At 55.3% G+C, this 25384-nt stretch overlaps 1 protein-coding gene across 15 annotated transcripts in view; it reads right to left on the bottom strand.

Annotated features, from left to right (window-relative positions):
* The window catches only part of ARAP1 (ArfGAP with RhoGAP domain, ankyrin repeat and PH domain 1), a 63590-nt gene that overhangs the window by 18446 nt on the left and 19760 nt on the right, over window positions 1-25384 (bottom strand). For 8 of the 15 annotated variants that reach the window (XM_033405627.2, XM_033405630.2, XM_033405626.2 and 5 more), the window contains exons 2-13: window positions 21733-22284; window positions 10322-10491; window positions 9674-9741; window positions 8946-9073; window positions 8649-8804; window positions 8060-8129; window positions 7636-7756; window positions 7027-7229; window positions 6378-6487; window positions 3727-3926; window positions 1809-1894; window positions 391-573 (exon numbers count right to left, since the gene is read on the bottom strand). In XM_033405627.2, the coding sequence (XP_033261518.1) occupies window positions 391-573; window positions 1809-1894; window positions 3727-3926; window positions 6378-6487; window positions 7027-7229; window positions 7636-7756; window positions 8060-8129; window positions 8649-8804; window positions 8946-9073; window positions 9674-9741; window positions 10322-10491; window positions 21733-22241 (2004 nt within the window). In that variant the 5' untranslated portion in view covers window positions 22242-22284. Of the gene's footprint in view, window positions 1-390; window positions 574-1808; window positions 1895-3726; window positions 3927-6377; window positions 6488-7026; window positions 7230-7635; window positions 7757-8059; window positions 8130-8648; window positions 8805-8945; window positions 9074-9673; window positions 9742-10187; window positions 10241-10321; window positions 10492-17340; window positions 17665-21732; window positions 22285-25384 lie in introns of those variants that run through there. The other 7 variants (XM_033405633.2, XM_033405631.2, XM_033405632.2 and 4 more) reach the window with 5 other exon arrangements.

Here is a 25384-nt window from a genome sequence, read left to right on the forward strand (position 1 = left end):
GAGTGGGGTGTGGAAGGGGATGGGTTGGAGCAGCCAGCTGTTTTTCATGAGCCTGACAGGAAATAGCATCCCCACCAAGTTCACTCCTTTTGGCAGGATTCAGGAGCAGGACGGGGTGAGGAGACAGAGGAATCAGGAGCGGAGGGAGGCAGACAGATGCTGGGGACGTGGCCTTGGCCCAAGGGTCAGGCCTGGTTCCTCTCTGCTTTGTCCCAACTGTCCCTGTGGCTGGGCAGGGTCCTTCTGCCCTCTGGGCCTCCGTTTCCCTACAGGGCCACTCATCACTCTGAGCTAGTGGAAAAGATGGGCTGAAACAGAGAGAGCAATGTAGGGGGGGGGGCATGAATAACGGGAGTGTTTTAAGAGGCCTCACAGGCCCAGTGCCCTGACCTTGTCCAGCTCCTCCTGGTTGCCAAAGAGCGGATGGTAGCGTCGGTACTTGCCCTCCCGGTATTTGGCCTCTAGGTGGCACCGCCGGGCACCAGGGCTGCTGCTGGGCTGCAGAGCCTCACTGGGCGGCACGTTGGCTGCCCAGAAGCGGTTCCCAGCAGCATTGCCCAGCTGTAAGAAGAGCTGCGGGTGTGGGCAAGAGGTTAGAAGGGAGCCTACAGCCAGGGGGCCACGCCCGGCAAAATGCTGGTTTTGAGGTTGTTAGGTGAGGGGCTGGAAGAGCCAGGCCACACGCCCACTTTTCCATCAGGGAAGCTGAGGGACAGCAGGGCCTGCTGGCGGCCATGGGTGCTCCCCCACCAACCCTGGGCCTGAGCCCAGTCCCCAGGACAAGAGGCAGGCAGTCTGACAGGCGGACGTCCCAGGCCTGGTGCCTGGCTGGGGGCCTTGCTACTTCCCCACCCAGTCCCACATCTGGAACTCTGCATTCCTGAGACTATCACAGCCGGGGGTGGGGTGTCGGGGGGTGGCGGCGAACCCTTCAGCCAACTGGGTGGACAGGGATTTTGGAAACATCTCCTGTCCCTGACATTCCTCTCTGGGCTCAGGGGAAAAGAGGTGAGGGCAGGCTGTGCACAAGAGTCTGGCATTCGGGGGACTAGTTTATTCATTCTTTCATTCTGCCGATCACTCATTCCACAGCCATTTCCTGGGCCTCCCACCTTGCCTGTTTGTCAGGGCCTGCGTGGGGTGCTGGGGTCAGAGCAGAGAACAAAGAGGAAACAGTCCCAGGCGCCACTGACTCACTCTGTGACTTTGGGCAAGTCATTTTCTCTCCCTGGGCCTCAACGTCCTCATCTGTAAACTGGGGGTTCTAACCCTAACTCACAGGGGATATGACGCCCAAATTACTCTGAAGTCTGCAGCTTGGCTGGGGCTGTCAGGAAGGCCATGTGTGGTCAGGCCCTGGTCCAGCCTCCTGTTGCAGGTTCTCCCCTGTAACTACCACACATATCGGTACCTGGCAACCCCAAGTACACAGGCACAAATGTACACGTGTGAGCGTCCCCCAAATGGACATACTCACACCCACTGGTGCACGAGTAGAGATAAAATGAAGTAAATATTTTAGGTTTTGCAGGACACAGTCTCTGTGGCGTATTCCTCTTGGTGTTTTTTGTTGTTGTTGTTTGTTTGTTTTTTCAAGCAACCTTTTAAAATTGTAAAAACATTCTCAGCTCACTGGCCAGTTTGCTGACTTTGCCAAAAATCAGCTTTTCCAAAATCCCACCCCCTAGATGATCCCAAAGGTCTCTTCTAGCTCCAGGGTGCTGGGGTTGGTGAGATGGGGGAGATGGGGTTGGAAGACCCAGGCAGCAGCTGAGAGGGGCAGACCCCAAACATAGCTGGTTCCCCACCTCGATGAGTGTTTCCGTCCACACCTTCCTGTCCATCTTCAGGCTCCGCACCTTGGAGATACCAGCGCCCAGGCCACGGTGCTCCCCTGTCGACAGAGGGCCAGACACGGGGTCATCTGGGCTCTCTCCTTTACATGAGCACTCCCCCCCCACCCCGATCCCAGTGCCCATGGGGGCAGACAGGGAGAGGCCATGGGCAGGACCCAGAGGCTAGGCCTGCAGCTCCATCTCCCACACACTCCTGCCCAGGGCACCCCAAAATTGAGCCCTGTAATTGACACCTGGGTTCCTACAGTAGTCCCCCAGCTGGTTCCCTACAGCCATGCTTGGCCCCCTGCAGGCCACTCTCCACACAACCCAGCCAGAGTGATCTCTTTAAAACGCAAACCTCTTACTTCAAACCCCTGCTTTAGACACTCTCTTAATTCTCCCCAGAATTAGATCAAAATTCCTCACCTGCTTCTTCTCATCTCATGCCTCTCCGCCTCCCCTTCCCCCCCAACACTCAAATTCTCCTCCCTCTTCTAATCATCCATGTTCATTCCTACCTCAGGGCCTTTGCACTCACTGTTCTTTCTGCCTGGATTCTCTTCCCCCATTTCCCCAAGGTTAGCTCCCTCCTGACATTCAGATCTCAGCTGACCTGTCACCTCCTCAGAGAGGGCTTCTCGGCAAACATGTTCTCTACCTAGCACTTGTTACTGCCTGATACTGCTACTGGTTTGTGTATGTATTTTCTGCCTCTCCCCATCAGAATGTAAGCTGCCTGAGAGAAGGAATGTTGACTGCCTGCTTTAGGGTCTAGCCTCAGTGCCTGGAACAAAGCCTGGCACACAGTGAGCGCTTAATAAATCTCTGTGAAATGAAAGGGGAGGGGGGAGTTGGGCTTGGAAGGACGCAACCTTGCTCAGCTACAGATCCCACAAGGGACCCCTGGGAGCAGGGATTGGGCTGGGGGCACCGTGAGTGCCTGGCACTGCCTGGCTCTGGCTTAGGCCTCACCTCGCTCTGCAACGTCCTACAGAGCATCTCATCCACTCTGGACACCCTCACTCCTTCCATGAGCCGATGCCTCCCTAATCTGGTCTCCAATGGAGTCATTGCTTTCCACACCCATCCCTCATAGCCCAAGGCCTCCTAGACATTTGACCTAGATGTCCCACAGCAACTTCCCAGAACTGTTGCACCCCTGGGTCCCCACCTCCAGCCACCCAAGACTGTTCCCAGTGGGGCCGAATTCCCAGCACTCGGCACAGTGCCCAGCACAGACCCTCAATAAACGCTGGTTGAACAGATGAGTGTATCTGAGGCTCCACCCTCTTTCTCTCTCATCCTCCGCGTGTGATCTGGGACTCTTCCTCCATAGATCTAAACGCCTCTCAAACGCTCACTTTCTGGGACCAGGCTCCACCTCCTCTCTCTCGTGGATCCGGCAGCAGTCTCCTTGCTCGTCTCCAGTCTCACCAGCTCTGATGCAGCGTCCACCCGTCAGCCAGAGTCGGATGCACAAATCTGACCACGTCCCTCCCGCCCCTGCCTCCCAACCCCCTCTGGATAAAACACCAGCTCCTCCCTCTGCGTGCAAAGCCCTGCCAGACCTGGCCTACTTCCGCTCTTCTGATGTGACTAGACTCCAACAGGCCTGGGCTCAAATCCAGACTCACTTCCTTGCCAGGTGACCGTGAAGGAGCCATTTCCCCTCTCTGTGCCTCGGTGTCCCCACTCATGACGTGAGAAGCTGAATCCCTGCCATGCAGGTTAATCACGGTGGGAAAGGCTTGACACAGAGGTGCAACTTCATAAACGATGCTCTCTGATACTGCCTTCGCTCCAGCCCCACCAGCCAGACAGACCACCTGCCTTCTCAGCACCTCAGCCCTGTCCTGCCCTGGTCTGGCACCCCAACCCCCCCACACACCTGCACAGCGCTTGCAGATGACAACGCAGAGGTTGATGGAGGCCCAGTCAGGCTGGGCAGCTCCACAGTCAGCACAGAATCTGTTGGGGGCCATGGCCCAGATGCGCTCAGCCACCTCCCAGGTAGACAGGGCCTCGGCAATGGCTCTCTGCATGGCCTCCAGCCACTGCTCCTTCTCCAGCTCCGATTCGGCCAAGAAGCTGGGGACACAGGAGTGGGGTAGGGGACTGGTGGGAAAGGACTCACCTTTTGGGGGATTTGGGGGAAGCATGAGGTGGCACAGCACGAAGGGGGGTGAATAATGCATTGAGAGCTGACTGTCGGAAGAGGGAGGCGCCCAGGGTCTGTGGGGAGGGTGGGCGTGGACAAAGGCAAGGACACCCCAAACCTGAGAGACGTGTGAATGAGGGCTGGGGGCGGAGGGGCCAGAGGAGGCTCTGCCCTGCCCAGGGAGTAGAAAATGCTGCTGGGAAGAAATGGTGCCCGAGCTAAGCCTTGACAGATGAGGAGGGCTTACCCAGGTGAAGAGGTAGAAAGGTGTCCTAGACAGAGGGAACAGCACGTGTGAAGTGACAGAAGGGCACACAGGGCATTCCAGGGCCTGCGGGCAGGATGCGGGTACTGGCAGAAAAGAAGCTGGGAGACAGAGAAGGCAAGCCTGTGCCATGCAGAGGAGGTCAGAGTGTACTCAGAGGACAGTAGTGAAGCCGTAGAGGGCTTCAGGGGGGTGAGGGACACAGAGATGTTTTCCCTCTCGCTCTTTCTTTTCCTGCTGCCACCAAGTCACATGTGTGCATTCAAGATTCGGCTCCACCACTGCCATGGCCGAGGAGGGCACTGCTGCTGGAGATGGAATGGACGTCAACGCTGCTTTACGAGAGGTGCTGAGACCACCTTCGCCCACGAAGCCCGAATCTTCCGAGCTGCCAAGGCCTCAGCCAGGCGCTAAGCCCATCTCTGCGTGCTTGCGTCCAACTGGGGAGCCCATGCACGCCAGGCTGGTGGAGGCCCTTGGAGCCGAACACCAAATCAACCTGATTAAGGTCCATGACAATAAGGATCTAGGGAAATGGGCAGGGCTCTGGAGAGCTGACAGAGAAGGAAAACTCCAGAGAAAGTGGCTGGTTACAGTTGTGTGGTAGTTAAGGAGGATGGCAAAGAATCTCAGGCCGTAGACGTCAATCAAAGATTACTACGAATCTAAGAAATGAACAAATACAAACTTGGCTTTCAACAAAAAGGAAGAAAAAGGATCCTCTGACGGTCACAGATAGGCAGCCCAAGGGTGAAGAGGCAGGCGCCAGGCCAGAGGGCCCACAGGCCTAGGGCCTGCAGGAAAGGGGCCAGACGGAGGTGAGGGAGTGATGGAGGCAAGACGGGGGCAGTGATGATGGGTTTGCACAGGGATGAGTAGGAGAGGTGGGGTCCCCGTGGGTGGAGATGGGGCCCAAGGAGGAGCAGTGAGCTGGGGAGGAATATACGGGGGAAAATGTCCACAGAACCATTAGACGTGCAGCTCTAGAGCTCAGGAGAAAGACCCTGAAGGCAGAGATCTGAGCTAAGGGCGAAGGAGATGATGCTGGAGGAGGGGTGACATCGTTTAGACTGAGCAGTCGCCGCACGCTGTATCAGATACAGCTTTACAGAGACTGCCTCACAGACGAGGAAACTGAGGCACAGAGAGGCCAAGTGATTTGCCCAGGTCATGAAGTGACCCAAGGATGGACCCCAGATGTTACAGACTGAAGCGCGTCCCCCTGAAATTCACAGGTTGAAGTCTCAAACCCCCGTGTGACTGTATCTGGAAATACGGCCATTAGGGAGGTAACTAAGGTTAAATAATGTCCTAAGAGCAGGTTTTTTTATAAAGAGAGGAAGGGACACCAGACATCTCTCTCTCTCTCCATGTGCACAGAGGAAAGGCCGTGTGAGGACACAGTGAAGCGGCAGCCACTTACAAGCCAGGAAGAGAGACCTTGCCAGAAACTAACCCTGACAAAATCTTGACCTTGGAGTTCCAGCCTCCAGAACTGTGAGAAAATAAACTTCTGTTGTTTAAGACCCTGGGTCTGTGGTATTCCGTCACGGCAGCTGAGCTGATACACAGGATTTAAACCCAGGCATGGCACAGTGCCTCAGAGGCAGGGGCTGAAGGCCTGGGAGTGGGCGAGTCCGTCCAGGTAGAAGACAGAGGACAGAGACAGACCACTGTGGGACAGCTGAGGTCAGAGGAAACCAAGATGGTAGAGTCTTGGAGGCTCAGGGAAAAGCACCCAGGATGGGCACAAGATAGGGAGTGAAGAGCAGCCTTTGATCGCAAGCAACTATTATTGACAGACAAGCACTTTTGAGGGAGCAGGGCAGGCTGGAGGGGATAGCAGGGTGAGTGGGCGGTGCAGAAAGCCCATATGGAAGCACTGTGGCAGGGAAGGGGGGACAGTGATGGACAGAGGGAGGGGGGTATAAGTGAGATTTCTTAGAAGGAAGAGATCAGAGCAGGTTAGCAAGTGAAGGTAAAGGCCCAGCAGGGTGGGTAGGGCTGGGAAGAAAGGGGAGAAATCCATCCTAGAAGAAGGGGCAGCTTCCTACATATGCAAGAAGAAAATACTGGGAGGGAGTGAGGATGCAGGTGAACAATGAGGGAGGCTCACCTGAAGATGCGGTAGGGGGTGGTGAGGTCGAAGCCGCGTCGGTCTGCTGCTTCCTTCACGTTGCCCACGCTCATGTCGACGAAGGTGATGCCGATGCCCAGGTGGTACTCCTGGCAGTAGGTGGGAAGGGGTGAGGGCAAGCCTGAGGGGTGGGGCTCAAGGCCCAGGGAAGGGGCAGAGAGGAGGGGGAGGTGGTACTTTAGGGACTAGAAAGTGCCCAGGAAGGAGATAAGGGAGGGCTCACGAATCTGGGCATGGGTAAATGGACCTTGATCAGAGGCCATGTAGCAATAAGTAAGAGGTGCAAGAGCCAGCGCGGTGATGGGAGGGTAATGCTCAGGGACCAGGCAGGACCAGAACTAGGGGCAGGAAGCGGGGCAGGCAAAGAGCTGGCTCAGGGGAAGGGGGAAAGGGAAAGGGCGGGGCTGAGTGACCAGGTGGGCAGGGCTGAGGGACCAGGTTAGGTGAGGTGGGGGCTTGAGGGACCAGGTGGGCAGGGCTGAGGGGCTGAGGAACCAGGTGGGTGGGGTTGAGGGAACAGGTGGGCAGGGGTTGGGGCTGAAGGACCAGGTGGGTGGGGGGCAGGGCTAAGGGACTAGGTGGGCAGGGGAAACGGGAGAGGTTCGGCAGCCTGGCTGACCAGTCGCACCTCCAGATTCTTGTAAAGCTGCACTTTGTCCCCAACCACGGCCACATAGAGTTTATTCTTGAAGCCACGTAGCTCCAGGCTGCCGGCGTGGTCAGGGGGCTCTGAGCCTTGAACTCCCAACGGATGAGCACTAGACAGTCGGGCCCGAGCACGCTGCTCAGCCACCGCCTGCTGCAGGGCCTGCATCCACTCCTTCCGCTCCGCTGCAGGCACAGGGGAAGGGGCAAGCCCCAGCTCAGCCTGGTGGGGATCCCCCTAAGGGTTCCCCATTCCAGGCCCCTCAGGCAACACCTCTGCCAGAAAGCCCACCCAGGCTGGCCCACCTATCTCTAAGTTCTCTGACTTGGACAAGCTCAGGCTCCAATCCCAGCTGTGCCACTTAGGGTGGGCAAGGCGCTTGGCCTCTCTGAGCCTGCTTCTCCCCTGTAAATGGGGATGTGTGGTTCTGAGGACTCAGCACAAAGCTGGACAGAGGGGGCCCTCCCCTCCCCCACCTCACAGAGAGTTGACTCCTCTCTCGGTTTGATGTGGGGGGAGCAGATGTGCCCTGGTTCTCCTCCCTCACTTCTCAAGCCAAACTGCCAGTCTTCCTCCTGCCCCCCTCCCTACCATCACTCTCCGCCCGGAAGGCAAAGGTCCGGTTATTCGTGATCACTTCAAACTTTTGGTCCCCAATAGCAGCCACTCGGGAGATGCAGGCCACAGGGACAAAGCGCTTTGAGTAGGCATCCTGGGGGAGAGAGAGGAGCCGACTGTGGGGTGAGGCCCACAGAGGCCCAGCCCCTCCTTGACTCCCTCAACCTCTGTTGAAATGAAGGTTGCAGCCCCACCTCCCACAGGTGGTGACAGCCCCTACACCAACCCTGGCCAAGGCCAAGGCTGGCCAATGGGCCAGGAGGACACAGTTCAAGGAGTCACACTACAGCTCTGGTGAGGACTCATCTAGGGACGGACTCCACCTGGGTCCAGTGTTGGGGTTCAACCCAAGACCAGGCTGAAGCAGGGTCATATCACGGACTAACACGGGCCTCACCTTGTTACTATCAAAGTATCGTAGGTGATCGGTATCCAGTCTCACCCATCGCTTCTGATAGATATAAGATCTGGAGAGGCAGAGGCAGAGGGACAACAGAGCAAAGGACTGGGAATTAGGGAGAGGCTCCGGGATCACCCTAGCCCCCTCTGGAAGCCACATACAAAGTTAGGAACAGCCAGGTCCAAGGGAAGAAGGATCCCAAGTGGTCACTGAGAAGATGGACTTTTACCAACAGCAAGAGTGATTGATGTCAGACTCCAAGTAGGACTTCCCAGTTTCGGGATTTTTTTTTTTTTTTTTTGGCTGCTCTGTGCAGCATGAGGGATCTTAGTTCCCCAACTAGGGATCAAACCCGTGCCCCCTGCATTGGGAGCGCAGTCTTAACCACTGGACCGCCAGAGAAAGGACTTCTCAGTGTTAAGGGTAATAAAGCATAGGTCTGGTGGGGATGATCGACAGTTACAGTCTGCCTGGAGGGAGACCTGCTCCAATAACCCTGTCCCCTCTGGTTTTCTGATCCGCAATACCAGTATACTAGAGCCCACACCATGCAGAGCACCAGTAGGACCCACCAGGCTTCACTCACCCTTGCGGTGGGTTCTTGTCCAGCCAGCCAGCCTTGATGACAGGTGGGCTGGGAGTGGGGCCCACAGGCAGCCCGTCCATGGGGTGCGGTCGGGGATCAGGAATCAGGAGGCTGCTGGGCAAGGATGAGCTCAGGCTGCTAGTGTGCCATCCACCACTGGGGGGAGAAGAGAGGGAGTGAGGAGGCCAGAGTGGGGGCTCCCATGGGGTGGGGGCGGAGGACACGGAGAGGCTGGGCCGGGCTTGGGGAAGGAGGATAGCTGGGTGGGAGAACCACCCGAGAGAAGAGGACGCTTACTTGGGGATGTCCTCGTAGGCGTGGCCATCCTCAGCTTCATCCCCTTGGTCGTCCCCGGACAGCTCCCCCTCGCTCAGCAGACTGGCCACACGCACGGCCCTCGGGACTTGGCTCACTGGGGGGTCCTCCTGTTCCCCAGACCCGCTCAGTGTCATGCTCCCCTCCAAGGCCCAGATCACACCCAACCAGGGGCTGCCACATCCCCCTCTGTCCACTCCATCCTGGACCCACACAACTCTGCACATTTACTTCTCTTTCCTCACACTCCTTTCCTCCCCAGCCCCCAGCAGTCTGCACAGGGACCCAGGGAGACGGGGTCACAGGTACAGAGAAAACCAGTGCAGGCACGGGCCCAGGTGAGAGACAAAGACAGAAAGATAAAGGGATAGAGAAAAAGACACATGGATGGAACGTTAAGGCACTCAGAGAGAGGGTGACACGGGGACACAAAGTGAAACAGAGACAGAGGGACACCCCAAGACAGATGTGCTCCAAACACCAAGAGAGAGAAGGGGCCACACAGCCATCCAGATGCAGCTGAAGACTGGATCCACAAACCAGAGCCCCCAGACCCCCACAGAGCAAGACAGTGAAGGGGAAGGGAACTCTCCAGGGAGCCGGCTACCTACTCTCCATCTGGTGGTCCCCAGGGTCTGAAAGGCACCTGGGTAGCCTGCCCTCCACACTGACAGGCAGACAGCCCAAACCCTAACCACTGCCTGACCCACCTTCTTGGTCATCACGGCAGCTGGGGCCCTCGGCCCCTCCTCTGGGAGCTCATCGTAGTCAGGGTCATCTGGGGAGATAGAGGGGAGGGGGAGACTCAAAGGCAAAGAAGCCTGGCCTCCCCCAGCCTAAGAAAGACCCTGCCCCACCCTGGCTTGGCTTGCAAAAAAAGGCACAAAGGACAGGAAGTGCTATTTATATTCTCGGGGCTTCACAGGACAGCACTAGGGGGCGGCCAAAGGAGAGGCCGGGCCACCACAGGGAGGTCTGACTGGGCAGCAAGCTTGGGGGTCAGGGTAGGGACTGTCTTAAAAAGGCTAAAAAAAAGCAACACGAATCGAGACAAGAAAAAGTGGACAATCCAAGGAAAAGCAAACTGCCCATGACCATGGAAAACAGTCCCAGACTTTAAACCACGGGCAAACCAAGAAGTCTGCCATCTGCCCACACCTAACAGTCAATAGGTCAGAGAGCTGGGTGCTGTCTCCATTCTGAGGATGAAGGGAAGATGCTCACCTGTCCAGGGCCACAGAGTGGGTCGGTGGCAGGGCCCAACAGAACGGGGAGCACGATCCTTACGCCCTTGCAGACTCTCCAGCCCTGATCCCAGGCCACCCACCCAGAGCCCCACGCTTCGCTACGGCACTCACCAAACTCTGGGAGCACGCAGAGAGGCTTCGGGGGAATCTCTGGGGGGCTGGGAGGTGGAGATGGGGGCTGGGGAGGCCCCCGGGGGAAGATGGCCGGGGGCTCCTCAGGCTCTGGCTGGGGAGGGAATGATGGTGGCGGTGACAGTAACTCTTCTTCCTTGGCAGGAAGGCTGGGAACAGACCAAAAGTTGGGCATCAAGTTCAGTGCGGCTGAGTCACTGCGCCAGCGACACTGCGACAGAACCAGGACTCAAACCCACTGCGCCCCCCAGCTCACATGAGCAGCTGCACAACTCATTCATTCCACACACTCAGACAGAGCCCTCCTTGCCTCCCTCCCCTGCCCCAAACCCTCCAAGCTCTCCAGAGCAGGCACCTTCCTTGGCTTCATGAGCTGGCCCTGCCTTGCTGGGACAGGGTCACCTGTCCCCAGAGTGCTAAGTTTTAGCCACATGTACCCACTGGATCTCCACTCTAAAAGAGAGATGAAGACCAGAAAGGGGTGGGGGGTGGTGTGCATCCTAGCCTGGGAGTCAGGGAAGGCTGGACCTGAGCTTTTATTTATTTATATTTTATTTATTTATTTATTTTTATTTTTGGCTGCATTAGGTCTTTGTTGCTGCGCATGGGCTTTCTCTAGTTGTGGCGAGCGGGGGCTACCCTTAGTTGCAGTGCGTGGGCTTCTCGTTGCAGTGGCTTCTCTTGTTGCGGAGCACGGGCTCTAGGCGCACAGGCTTCAGTAGTTGTGGCACGCAGGCTCAGTAGCTGTGGCTCGCGGCCTCTAGAGCACAGGCTCAGTAGTTGTGGCACACAGGCTTAGTTGCTCCACGGCATGTGGGATCTTCCCGGACCAGCGACCGAACCCGTGTCCCCTGCATTGGCAGGCGGATTCTTAACCACTGTGCCACCAGGGAAGTCCCTGGACCTGAGATTTTAAGGATAAGAAGGTGTCTGCTGGAGAATGGATGGCGCAGGACTGAAATGGGCATCAAGGCCAAGGGCACAGACCAGAGCCTTAGAAACCAAGTCCTGAGGCCATAAGCCGCGGGTCTCTGGATCAAGACCATCTTCTCTCGTCTTGAATATTCACCATCCCCCAGGACCCCTCAAACTCACCTGAACCTACCACACTTCTCATCTCTGCTATCACTCCCCCCAGAAGCCTTCTCTGACTCCAAGGCCAGGTTCAAGGTACCTGAACTCCCACAGCCACAGTGCTCCTGTCTGTCTGTCTCAGCACAGATCGCACTGCTTCCTGCAGGCTGAGCGTCTCCAAAGGACATCAGAGACGTGGGTTTCAACCTCGCCTCAGTCTCAGTTCCTGTCTGTCCTGGGGCAAGCACCTAGCCTTTCTGAGCCTCGGTTTCCTCATCTGTAAAACAAGGACTACAAAACTGTTGTGGCAGGGTGGCTAGAGGATTAACCATGACAAGGCGTGTCGTGCATCAGCACACAGGACGCACAGAGACCACCAGCCGGAACAGGTGCCTGAGCTCTAGAAGCCTGGCCCCAACTGCTGTCTCTGCCAGCATGCGGCAGGGGCTGAGGAAGAGCATCGGAGCGGGCGGGCAACTTTCTTCCCTGGTGATCTCAGCCTGGTCCACTGCCCCAGTGTTCCTGGCAGTGGCTGACAGTGTGTGACCGCCGAGAAGGCAAGGAAGGGCTGGGGCATGACCATGATGCCGGGCCTTTGCTCCTGCTGCTGCCTCCTGCAGGAATACCTTGCTCCCTGGTCTCTGATCAGAGAACATCTACTCATTCTTTAACTTCTTTCTCAAGTGCCCCTTCTCTGAAAGTTTTTCCTGACCCCTCCTTCCTGCTCCTCCAGGCCCTGCCCATGTTCCCCTCTGATATGAGCTTTAGATGAATTATTCCAAGTAACTTTTGCTTTTTACTACCTCCCTCCTTTGTGCCAGGTACTGTGCTAGCATCTAAGCCAGGACCTGAACCCTGAGTCCACAGTCTGGGTGCTTCTTAGGACACCTGGCTACTTCCACATTACCCTGCTCCCTATCTCCTTCCTCTCCAAGGGTAAAGAATGAACAAAAAAACTCCTTCCCCCTAGAAACCTGCTAAAAGTGGTATGTCAGCCATGCTCTGAGGCAACAGTGCCTTTGGCAAAAGTGGCCTGAGTGTGGAACTGCACCTAGACAAAGGAGAAACTGTAAGTGGTCTCTTGACCTGGGGGAGAAGTCGGAGCTTTGGACTTCCCAGAGTGTGATGGCTCATAACCGGGCACAGCCTGTGCAGGGACCTGAAACCACACTTGTGCGGTTGTTACAAGACATATTGGCCCCTTGGGGCAAGAGTTCTCTAAGCCGGGGTGGCGCCCACACCTGTTGGCTGTGAGTCTCATCCCTCATCCCTGAGCTGCCCCCTGGAGGACCACAGAGAACAGCTCCTGGACAGATGTGTGGACAGTGGCGCTGACTGCCACAAGGACCCCACAGCAGAGGAAGACCTCCTGCTGTCCTGGTGGCCAGTTATTCCCTCTCTATATGCTTTTCAGGGAATCTGATGCCAAGTGGGCCTAGGGTAGGGGTTTAGCTGGACCTATGAAGACCCGCTGATGGACACTGTACTAGGCTGTCTCCCCGACTTGACCCTGAGTCTCTTTAGGGCAGGGGCAGCCTTGGACTTGACTCTTTATCCCCATAGTCCACCCATAGGGCCTGGCTGAGTGAGCAACAAGAGTATGTTGGATGGGTGGGTGGGGGGTGGATGGGTAGGTGGATAGGCTGGCGGACAGGGTGGGGAGAGAAGCAAATGAAAGGCTGAGTGAGTACACACAGGCCCAAGGGCATGACCTGCGGTGTCGGCCCCCCAGCTAGTCAAGTACAATGTCCTTGGAGACCACACAGTCTCCCAGACTCCAAGAGGAAGGGGCCCTTGGGGGCCCAGTCTGTGACCAGCTGACAATAGAGCTCTAAGCTGTTGGACCAGGACCAGTCAGACTGGCTCAGAGCAGGGGGGACAGACAGGCTCTGCCCTTCCAATACCAAGCAGCCTGAGTGGGCCTGGCTCCCCACCTCCCCCAGGACTGAGGGCCAGTGCTGAGGCAAAGGTGATGGCAACAGAGTATCCTCGGAGCCCAAGCGGCATCAGTCCTCCCATCTCTGGCCCCCAGTCCTCCCCCATCACTGCCTGATCTTATGAGAGGGTCCTGCCCTTCCTGAGGCCTGGCTCCCCAGCATGTGGGCTCCCTAAGACAAGTGCCACACCCATCTTCTTCACTACTGTATGCCCAGCACTCAGCAGGGATGAATAAATAAATGAAGACCTGGATTAATTAATTCTTATTAATTATGTGTGTGTGTGTGTGTTTTCCCAGCTGTCTTCTAGGTGCTTTACGTGGATTCATTCATTCAGTAACGTATGGCTTATTGCTATTCCCACTTTACAGATGAGGAAACGGAGGCACAGAGAGACGAAGTTAATTTGTCCTTGGTCCCACAGCTGGGATTTGCACCCAGGAAATCCAGCACCACAGCTGAAGGCTCAACCACCAGTGGCAAATGAGGAGGCCACAGCCAGGATCTGAGGGCTTCTCTGAGGCCCGTCTCCTCACACTGGCACCCAACTCAGGATCCAGGAAGCTCTAGGGTTGATGTTCCATCCAAAAGGAAACGTGATCACAGCTCTGATGGCTGTGTTACCACGGTAAGAAAGGAGAGGGGAACAGATGCTAAGGGCTCCTCTCCCAGCAAAGCCTTTGCAGGAAGAGGGCTATGTGCCAAGAAGGTGGGAGAAAGAGGCCCCATGGGCCTCCCGACCTCATAATAGACACCTCCTCCAGGAAGCCTCCAAGCTGACCCCCCGCCTGCCTACCATAGGGGACCAGGGTCATGCTGAGTCAGAGCCAGGCCCAGGAAAGGAGAAGTGGTATCAGGAAGGCACGGATGTGGGAAAATCCCAGGGGAAGGAGCAGTGCCCACAGAATGACCCTAACCCAGCCAGAGTCCTGGCCACTCAGTGCCTGCACCCCTTAGAGCAGCCCCAGCTCCAGTCTGCAGCTAAGGTCCAGCTGGGATGTTCCCCACTGATCTCTGACCCCACAAGACCAGTAGATCAATCCCAAACCTGAGCAGGGACTCAGTGGTCCCTCCTATGAGCCTTCGCTCACACCACTTCCTCCTGCCTGCATCTCCCTGCCCTCTCCTTACATCTCAGTCCATGGAAAGCCTATCTGTACCTCAAAATACGGCTCAATGGGCCTCTTCTAGGTAGCCTCCAAGATGCCCACACAGAGCTGCTCACCCCCTGCCCCTCATTCCTGGCTCCTCTGCTCCTTGAGGCCCTTTCTCCTCTATCCAAGTGACATATGGATCTGGGCACTCCTGGGCAGGCCCACTCCAGCCTGGGCCCTCAGCCTAAGAAGGTTTGTTTTATTGGTTTAGGGCAAATACACACAGCCAACCTTGTATCTGTGGGTTGAGGGATATATGAGGGTCCCGAGCCAGAACGGGTAAGAGCAGAGTGACCATATAATTAATCATATAAACCAGAACATTTCTGACAGTTAAAAGAGGCCCTATTAATAACTATGTCAGGGCAACAGATGTAAGCAGGCCTGTCCTGGATGAAATGAGATTTGTGGTCACTGTAGGTAAGAGACAGAGCTTTGCAGCCAGGTGGGTCTGGGCTTGCATCCCAGCTAGACCTCACATCAGGTTGTGTCCTTACAAAGCAGGTCACTTTACCTCTGAGCCTCAGGTTCCTCTCTGGTCTGCTTCCAGGCTCACTGATAATTCAGTAAGGAGAGCCAACTGCCACATGTCACCAGCACAACTTTCTCACCCTGCCTGTGGCTGAAGGAGGCTCAGGCCCCACAGGATGGGCCAGGAACCTGTCCCACAGCCCTCTCCTCCAGGGTGGCCCCTGGTTCTCCCTTCACTCCTTCCTATTTATGTCAAACACCATAAGGGTAGATGGGCAGGGCTGCAGAGTGGGGCAGCCTGAATGTCTCAGGCTGGCCTTGAACTGATCCACTCTTACATTCCAGCCATCCTTGACTGAGCTGCGTTCCATAAATGCATACTTCCAGGCTTTTGCATATGTTGTTCCTTCCACCTGGAACGCAACTCCATCTGGCCGTCTCCTACTTCTCCTTCCAAAGGTGCAAATCATACATCTTCCCCCTCCACTTTGCGCCTCCCTTCATGCCCCAGGGGCCTTCTGAGGCTTCTCCAGTCCCCACACTTCTGAGCACTCAGTATAGTTGTATCTGTCAATGTTTCCTTCACTGAACTGACCTCAGAGGACCAAGGACTCAGGCCTATACCCTGTCCTGGAATCAGGACTTTCCCCCTACAGGGTCACACAGGCCTTGGAGGGACCCAGCCCAAACCCAGCTCCTGGATTTTCACCAGCAGGGCCAAGAGGTGGGATCAGACTCTGATTTGGACACATCTGCCTCCTCTTCTGACCTCCTCGTCCCACAGGGGCAATCTTTCCCAACTGCCCACTTCCTCATCCTACTTGGGGCCCAGGCCTCAGTCAGCCCTAGGTTTCTTTCTTCCTCCGTGGCTGCCCTCGTCCTTCCTTCTCCATCATGAGGCCCAAGGGTCAGCCCCTCTAGCGCTTTCCGGGCTCTGTCCTACTTACTTCTGCCCAAGCCACAGCAGAGAAGCCCTTCTTGGGGTCTCACTTGCTTAGACGTGATGTCTGCGGTATGCCTCTCAGCTTTTGCAATGCTGTGAGTCCCCTCAGGCCAATCCCTCTCCATGCCACAGCGTCACCCAACACAGAGGGGGCTTCCTGGACTGTGTTCTGAATGAATGAATGACCATCGCCCCACTCACTGATTACTGGAGGTCAGCAGCTCTCCACCCCTCCATACAGCAGTGCCCGACGGACCTGGCATCCACCCTCAAAACCAAGGTTTCACCCAGCTCTTTGTACTTCACCCTGGAACAATATAGCTATCATTTGCTAAGTACCCACTATGTGCCAGACATCCTGCTGGGAGTCTTTTTTTGTTTAATCCTCATCGACTCCCCTGTGCTCAGGACACACCTCCTTCACCAGGAAGTCTACCCAAACTGCTCCCTCCTCTAAGCTCACACAGTTGGGAGTCTTGCTGTCATGGGCAGGAAAGGGCTGAGGCCCAGGTCTCCCATGGCAGCTCTTCCTGCTTCCCAGGCCTGACCCTGTGCTGGCTTGTGAAGGCAGTGGGGGGAGGAAGTTCACCCTTCAGGTGGCTCACAACTGTACTAGCCCCTCTCCCCCATCCCAGGGCTGGCCTGGCTGGAGGAGAAGGTGCAGGTGTCTGCTGGGCCCTATGGAAAGATGAGCCAAGGGCGCAGGGCAGAGCCAGGTACACAGACAGGGCCTGGTTAGAGGAATCTCTATGTCCCCAGTGGCCCAAGCACAGGGTTATTGAGCTCATTAGGGACCACAGCAATTGGGGGGAGCCCCCCAATGACACAGGCACCCCCACCACACCACCAGCCCTGGAAGGAGGGATAGGAAGTCGCCAGCTAAGTGCCAGCCCTTGACAGGCCTTCCTATCACCTGGACTGCGGGGAGGGCAAGGGGGCTCTGGTAGGAGCTGCCCAGAGCCACAGCACCCTTGAATTTGACCCTGAGAGAAGTCACCTAAGCCTCTGGAGGCAGTCCTCAGTGGGGTGCAGGGAGCCAGAACCGAGATCAGCACCAGATCCCTGAGGGGCAGAGACCCCACAGAGGAGCAGTCTGTGAAGCCCAGGAAACAGGCCCCAGGGGGCTCCGAGTGGACCCGGGAGAGAGGTTTATGGGGAGATGGAAAGCCCAGGGCAGAGAGGGCGAAGAGAGAGGGGAGAAAAGGAGAGGGCAGGAGAAAAACAGAAAATGTAGACAAAGTGAAAGAAGACAGAAGATTCTGAGAGTAAAACGGGAGGGGGAGGGGACCAGCACAGAAAACCCAGCCTGCGGAGAGGCGGCGGACGGACGGGCAGGATTCCTGCCCTCCCAGGCCCGCCAGAGGAGCCTCCCCACCTTCCCTTGGCCGGCAGCCCAGCCCACGGCGGCCCCTCGCTCACCCTCTGACGCCCTCTGGGGCCGGGGCCCGAGGACTCCTGTGGCTCTGGTCAGCCGGGCCCAGAGTGTGCAGCCTGTGTCCGACCTGGGCTGGTCTCACAGACAGGCCGGCCCCACTCCCTGCGTATGTCTGAGGCCGCGTCTGGGTCCAGGCATGGCTCTGTGCACCCGTGATTTGCGTCTTGAGTGTCTGTGATCACTTGTCTGAGTGTGTGTTCCTGTGTGTAACTGTGGGTCTGTCCGGGAGAGTGAGTGTGTGTACGTGTACGTGTGTGTCTGTGTCTGAATCCAGCTCTGGTCTCCTCTAGCTTCCTGCTCTCCGCCTCACCCCACCCCCCTGCAGCCCTGGCCAACACACACACTTCCTGAAAACACGGACTGAGACAGAGAGAAAAGTCACCCAGAATCCCCCGGGACAGACACTTCCTGCCCGCCCCCAGGCTGCCCCCCCACCCAGCTGGAGTGAGTGGACAAGCCACCCCAGTGCCATCTAGCAGGACCTTACAGAGTGAACACCCAGAAGGCCCTGGTCCTGGCTGGCCCCTCCCCACGCCCACAAGGAGGCCCAGAGAAGCTGGGAAAGAGGCTCTCTGAAGGGAGCAAGTTCTGCCCTGGCAACAAGTGATCAGCCTTCAGGAAGACCAGGGATTGGCTGGGCTGCAGGGTGGTCGAGGGCACAGGTGGGAGGCCTTGCAGTGTGACTCTAGCTGGTAGCTGTCCCGTCTGGACAAATACTCCCTCTTCCCAAGGTATCTCCAGACATCCAGGTGTCAGAGGAGGAAACAGAGGCCCAGAGCAGCCTAGGAGGGGCTCTGCAGGGTGACCCTGGAACCCTGGATCAGGAATGACCTCTCTGCCACGCTCAGGGAAGCAGGCTCAGAGCGTTCACATCTATGAGACTTAAAGCTGAGTAGACAGTCCCAGGCCAGGAGGCAGGGTTTGAACATCAGCTTCCCCTGCGCTGGGCTGTGTGACTTTGAACAAGTTTCTCAGCATCTCTGGACTTAGCTAGTTCCCTATGACAGGCTTAAGTGATGGTGGGTGTGCAAACCCTTTGAGGGTGCAATGGGGTCCTCCCAGGCCAGGCAGAATAATGAACCTGGTTCTGAGAGTCCTGACCCAGTTGGCGCAGAGGGGAGAGGACCCCATCCCTGCTCCTTTTCTGCCTGCCTCCCTTGAAGTCTCTCCCTTTCTAAGAGGCCTGGGGTGACAGAGATTGGGTAGTGGGAAGGGATTTGGGGTGTCCTGTAACCCTACTGTCCAGGGTCCACTAGGGGTGAGTCTGCGCGGGCAGCACATGTGCTCAGCGCCTGGCAGTACAGAAGCTCATGCAGGCCTCATCTATTTACTAACACAGCAAACACTTGCTGAGTGCCTGCTAGGCACCTGGCACTGTTTCAGATGTTGGGGATTCAGTCGTAGATGAAACTGACGAGCATCTGAGCACGAATGGAACTGACATTCTAGGGGGCTCAGCCTCTTGGCAGCACGTGCAAACACAGCACGAGCACACACTGGCTCACACCTGACAGTACACAAATAACACACATGCCAATTCACCACCCACATCACACGCACTCACCAATACACTCACGCTGTTGGAGTCCCCACAATACCAGTACGCATGGGCACGTGTAGGCGTGCACACAGGCCTTGATAAATTTGCACACACTACAGCAAGTCACCACTGAAACTGTATGGTGCATAATACAGTTTCAAATCCCCACCTGTGTGCATATGTTAGGATCATACATCGCCTCCCTTAGGACATGTGCGGATGCAAAAATACACAGACACACTACTATCCTGACAGACACACGCCTAGGGGTGCACACACACAAACTGGCCAGGCATGCCCTCATGTGGAGTCACTAGATCCCAGATTCTGCTGGGGAGTCCAGTGATGGACCGGAACCAGGCAAAAATGCTCCCTCAGTCACCACCTGATCTGGTGTAAGAGGCCCTATGATTGAGAGGGTGAGACCCTCATCACTAGAGGGTGCAGGCAAGGACAGGAAGGCCACATCAGGAAGCGGGGACTCCTGCAAGGGGGGCAGGAGCAGGCCAGGCTGAGCAGTCTTGCACTGTGCACCACGGAGCCTGGAGTCATAGAAAGGGGCTATGAGGGGACAGGGTAGCCAGTCAGGCTGAATCCTCGCCCCAAACCTGCCCAGCCTTCACCTGTTACACATATGTGAGGCTCTGTCCGCCCTTACTTTTTCTCCTTCTGGGCTTTAAAGACTTTGTACACCTTGCGAGCCCAGGATGCCAGGACTGCAGATGCCCACAATTCCAAGTGTCAAAGACCCCAGGACACAGGAAGCCAGGCTTGGCAGCTCACCTGCCACTCTGCCCTAAGGAGCAGCCCCAAATTGCAAGGAATAATTGCCTACAAGTTCTGTGAGCACGGAATGAATTTTGGGTCCTCTAGCTACAAGGGGCCGGACTCCTGACCACGGGAGTCTGGCCTCTCCCAGACGTTGGCTAAGTTCAGCCTGAGGATCTGAGAGTGGGGCCTGGTACCCTGGGGTGAAGGTAGGACCCTTGCTCTACCCAGAAAGTCTCCTGAATTCAGATGTCAGTACTAGGAGGGCCATGGAGGGCCAAGGAGGACACCTGATGGGGAAACAGGCCCAGAGGGGCAGCTCCTAATCAGAGTCATGGAGCCAGCTGGACCTGCTCAGGTATCCTGCCTTCTAGGCAGGAACCCAGGCCTCCACTCCTCGACTGGGGTTTTTGCCTCCTCAGCCTTCGTGAACTTCCTATGGACAGGGCCCTGCCTCCTGCCCTTGTTCACCCACTCCCAACCCCCAGAGACAAGCAAACAGACAGACAGACACACACTCCATCCTAACGATGGAGTTAAAGAAAAGAGAAATTACTCCTACATGCAAGAAAGTGGCCACTAGAGGGTGCAGTGGCACCAGGAAACTCCAGTTCGGTCTATAAGCCAGGCTCCCGGGGAACCCCAGTGGTGCTCCCAGTTGTGTGAACCCGGGAAAGGCACAATAAACTTTTTGTGCTTTCACCCGTCAAATCTCAAAACACCACAGCCCTGGCTTGGCTTTGAAGGCCCCTTTACTTTATGCCCCTCTCTAGGTGAGGAAAACCTCCCAGACCCTCCCCACGGGGGCTCCCCTAGCATATACTTGGCATGGATCCAGCCAGTGGCGCCCTCCCTTCTCTGAGCCTTAGTTTCTCTGCTTGAAAACAGGACACAAATGCCCCGGAGCACTTGAGCAGGGATCAAACGAGAGCATGTGAGCAAAGCACCCAGCACAGTGCCCAACAGTAACACGGACCAGGAGACCTCTCTCTGCATATCTCTTCCTCCTCCAAGAAGCCTTCCCAGATTAGGGTGACTTGGCCAAGTGCTGCAATAAAGCTCCATTACACCCCACATATCCAGCCATACTTGGGGATGCTCCTCCAAGCTGGGCACCCCAGCAAATGGCAGGAAGGGAGGGCATATGTAAAGGAGGTTAAATGGCGTGTCCACAGAATTAGGAGGAAACTCAAGAAAACAAGGAGTACCAGGAGCTAGGAGGGGAGAAAACACTTCTGGGGAGGAGGGAGGGTGAGTAGGATGTGGCCTGAGAAGTGTCTCCAGGATCGGGTGACATGTGGCAGGAGCAGTGTGAAAGGGGAAGACGGGAGCACCCGCGCCAGGCCCAGGGCAGTTGCTGCGTCCCCCAGAACGAGTTCTTCATCCTAGACTTCCCATTTCCTCCACATACTACCTCCTCACTTGAGAAATGCACTCTGGTCTCCCAGTATCTCACACTCACCAGGCCCCAAACTGAACTCCAGACTTCCTCCCAAGCTCCCTCCTGTGGCCAGGTCCCAGATCAGGAACTGCACCACCATCTACCCAAGATGGGAACCTGGACGCCATGAGCCTCCTCTCTCCCTCTCTGCTCATGCCCAGGCCGTCCCCAAGTCCTGTCCACGCTAGGGCCGACCTCTCACTCCAATATGCCTACTTCTCTCCAGCCTCACTAGCACAGCCTGAGCGGGGGCCTCGCACCTGGCCCTGCGCCCTCTCACTGGTGTCCCAGCCTCCTCCCCCATCAACCTTAGCAGCAGCCGGGGTCATCCTTTCCGTACTCAGCTTTCATCTGATCGCTCTGCTTAAAACCTCCCTGGGCTCCCCGCCTGGCCTTCACAGCATGTCCCACCAGCGCCATCCATGAACCCACCCTCGCTCACACAACAGTTCAGCCACACTGTCTGCTCAGAGCACCCATGGACGGTGCTTCCCACCTCTGAGCTTTGCACATGCTATTCCCTCCACCAAGGTGCCTTTCTTACCCTAGTGGCAAAGGCCACAGACTCCCCCTCAACCCTCTAGATCCTCTGCCCATGTTCCTCCATTCTGGACGGCATCCACTCACCTCACCAGCAGGCGGGGGGGCCCAGTGCGAGGGGGCACAGGCGGAACGCTGAGCTCTGTCAAATGCCGCTTGGCAGGCAGCGGGGGCAGCACAGGGTCTGGGGCAGCCATGGATGGGGGGGAGAAGCAGGTGGGTGGAAGGCAGTTCCTCCGGGGCGGGATGGGTGGGGCAGTGGGTAGCCCCTCATCCTCTCCAGCCATGGGCAGTGGCTCCGGTGGAGTGGTGGGCACAGGTGGTGAGCGGAAGACATGACGCTTCATGGGCACGGGCCGTGGGGTCAGGCGGGGTGCAGGGGCTGGGGGCGTGTGGGCACGGAGCAGGCCAGCCAGGATGCGGCGGCGGTGGCCGGGGAGCAGCATGCCCATGTCCACCAGGCGGGCATCGCTGAGGCCTTGGCACTCTGTGGCCCACACCAGTCCGTGCTGCTCAAAGAGCCTGGTGTACTGCTCCAGGTGCAGAGCCCGCAGCCACTCGGCCACCGATAGGGCCCCATCCCCGGCCTCTGCCATTGTTCCTGTCAGCAGAAGCCAGCCAGCAGGACTCTGTCCAGACCTGGAAGAGATACATGGGCACAGGTCAGAGGCATGGTTGCCCAGGTATAGGTCCCCAGTCAACAATTCTCTGTGGCTTTCCCATGCCATGGGTAAGCTCTGTATTTAAGCCCTCTCTCCTGTGTCCCATGTGCCAGGCAAGGCCAGGTACTGCCTGGTCCCTGAACACGCAGGCTTCTCCCACTGCCTGAAAGCTGACACCCCACCCCTGTGGCCTCCTAGCATCCAGCTGCTCTAGGAAGCCCTCCAGGGCCTTCAGAGTTGGTACTACCCGAACCCCCATCCACAGCCTTGGCCACTGCTGTGGCTATGTCTGCACACACATTCCCTCCCGCCCGCTGCAAGACCCAGGCAAGGACCCAGTTCCTTCTGAGGTGCCAGTTTCCAGCTGAGGGCCAGGCCCAGGGGTTAGCAAGTACAGGTGGGATTGAGGGATACCACTGCTGATTCCCCTGCAGGCCCAGTCTGTGGGTTGAGCCTTACCCCCACCTCCATGCCCCTGGAGGAAGCAGAATACTCCAGGAGATGAGGCAACCCAGCATCACACAGCCTCTGGGGTCCTGGTCCTGTGAGTGAGCAACCCCACCCCCACCCCCAAGGAGGGACAGGGGGAAATGTATAGGAAAGGCCATTCATTCATTTGATAGCCTTGCGCTAGGCAATGGGGACTAAGGTCCCCTACCAATACTCAAGAACTCCTGAACTGGCAAGAGTCAAGGAACAGATGATGCAAAGCAGTGATTAACAGATCAAAAGAAAAAAGTTATCTGTTCATCTCCACAGATACTAAAGAGGCATATGATAAAACTCAATATCCAGCATACTTAAACAAAAATTGCAGTATCGGTAAAATAGAAATGGATCAACACTTCCTTAAAATAAAAACCAGCACTTTGCTTAATGGAAAATCAGTAGAAAAACTTCCATCATCATAAAAGTTCTAGACAACAAAAATATATCATTGGTATAAAAACTGGGAAAGAAGAGTTAATCTATTACTTAACAATAATATGAATTTGGAGTTGGAAAACCCGAGAAGCTCAGCTGAGAAACTATTACAAACAATAAAAGAATTTAGTAAGATAGCTGGGTTCAAAATTAATATAACAGAATTGATATTTATAAGCAATGACCAGGTAGAAACCAGGATGAAAGACCTCATTTATAATAGCATCACAAAATAAAAACCACCGAGAATAAACTTAATAAGAAATGTGCACGATCGGGCTTCCCTGGCAGTGCAGTGGTTAAGAATCCACCTGCCAATGCAGGGGACGTGGGTTCGAGCCCTGGTCCAGGAAGATCCCACATGCCGCGGAGCAACTAAGCCCATGCGCCACAACTACTGAGCCTGTGCTCTAGAGCCCACGAGCCACAACTGCTGGGCCCACGCGCCACAACTACTGAAGCCCGTGCGCCTAGAGCCCGTGCTCCACAAGAGAAGCAAGAGAAGCTCCATGACGAGAAGCCTGTGCACCACAACAAAGAGAAGCCCCTGCTCACGGCAACTAGAGAAAGCCCGTGTGCAGCAACAAAGACCCAATGCAGCCAAAAATAAATAAATAAATAAAGTTTTTAAAAAATAAAAAAAGAAAGAAATGTGCAGGATTTATAGTGAGAAAAATGTGCAGTGTTATTAATGGGCAAAAAGGAGAGCTGGACAGATAGAAAGACATGATATTCTCCTGGATAGAGAATATCATAAAGATATTAATTCTCAGTTAATTTATAAATATGCACTATCCTGCTAAGCACACACACAGAATTGGGGGGGCGGTGGGGCGGGCGGTGGCTAGACAAGTTTATTTGAAAGTTCATGTGGAAAAACAAACAAGCAGGAAGAGCCAGGAAAATTCTGGAAGTGAGGGAGTGGGACAAAGGAAGGGTAAAGAGTGAGAATCAGCCTCACCACATATTAAAACATAAAACCATGGCAATTAAAACAGTACAGGTTACCAGCACTTGAACAGACAGATCAATTAAACAGAACAGAAAGTTCAAAAATAGACCCAAATAAATCTAAGAATTTAGTATACAACAAAAGTAACATCTCAAACTAGTGGGGAAGAGATGGATTATTAAATTGTAGGGACAACTGTGGAGCAAGCTACAAAGCTGGACCTCTACACCTTACAACAGGATAAGTTACAGACAAATCAAAGATTTCAAAATAATAAATAAAACCATGAAAGGACTTAAAAAACCCTTGTCTCAGAGAGGCAAAAGCCTTCTGGAAATGATACAAATCCAGAAGGATAAAGAAAAAAGTAAAATACTCAACTATATACAAATCAAACATTCCTGCATGATTAAAAAAAATAAAAAGGCACCATAAGCAAGGCCAAAATATAAATGACAAACCAGGGGCTGTCACTCACACCCCAAACATAGACTAATTTTCCTAAAAAGTGAAAAGCACCTAGAAATAAGACACAGACCAGTAACCTAACAGAAAAATAGGCAAAGAATATGAACAGAGAAATTCACAGAAAGAAAAGTATAAATGGTTCTTAAACACAGGAAAAGGAACTTAACCTCCCCACACTGAGTGGTGACAGGGCGAGGCATTCCCCTCCCTGGCCGGGCCAGTGCCTCTGGGAAGGGCAATGCCACCATCGATTTGAAACCCCGATGCTTCTGTGCCCTTTGACCCAGCCACCCATGGGCACTTACCCTGCAGTCTTCCTGATGCATGTCCAAAATGACGTGCATAGGTTATTGGTTACAGCATTGTGTATAACAACAAAAGGTTGGAAGTAAACAAAATACCCAAAAATCGGGGAATGGTTAACTAAATTACAGTGTAGTCATACGGGAGAATACTGAGCCATAGAAAATGAGGAAACGTTTTACATATTAGTGTGAGATGACCTCCAAGATGTGTTGCTAAATGATTAAAGAAACATGAGGAAACTCTGTAAAAAAGGAGGAAACTCCCTACATGTTGATGAGGGATGACCTCCAGTATGTATTAAGTGACCAAAGAAAGGTTCAAAACAGTATAGAGAACATTCTGCCTTTCACATGGGGAAAAAAAAAGGGGGTGGGGGGAAAGGATAGATCAGTATGTGTCTACCACTAAATGCATAAGATATCTCTGA

Source organism: Orcinus orca, chromosome 8 (genome assembly GCF_937001465.1).
Source record: "Orcinus orca chromosome 8, mOrcOrc1.1, whole genome shotgun sequence".
NCBI classification, from domain to species: Eukaryota; Metazoa; Chordata; class Mammalia; order Artiodactyla; family Delphinidae; genus Orcinus; species Orcinus orca.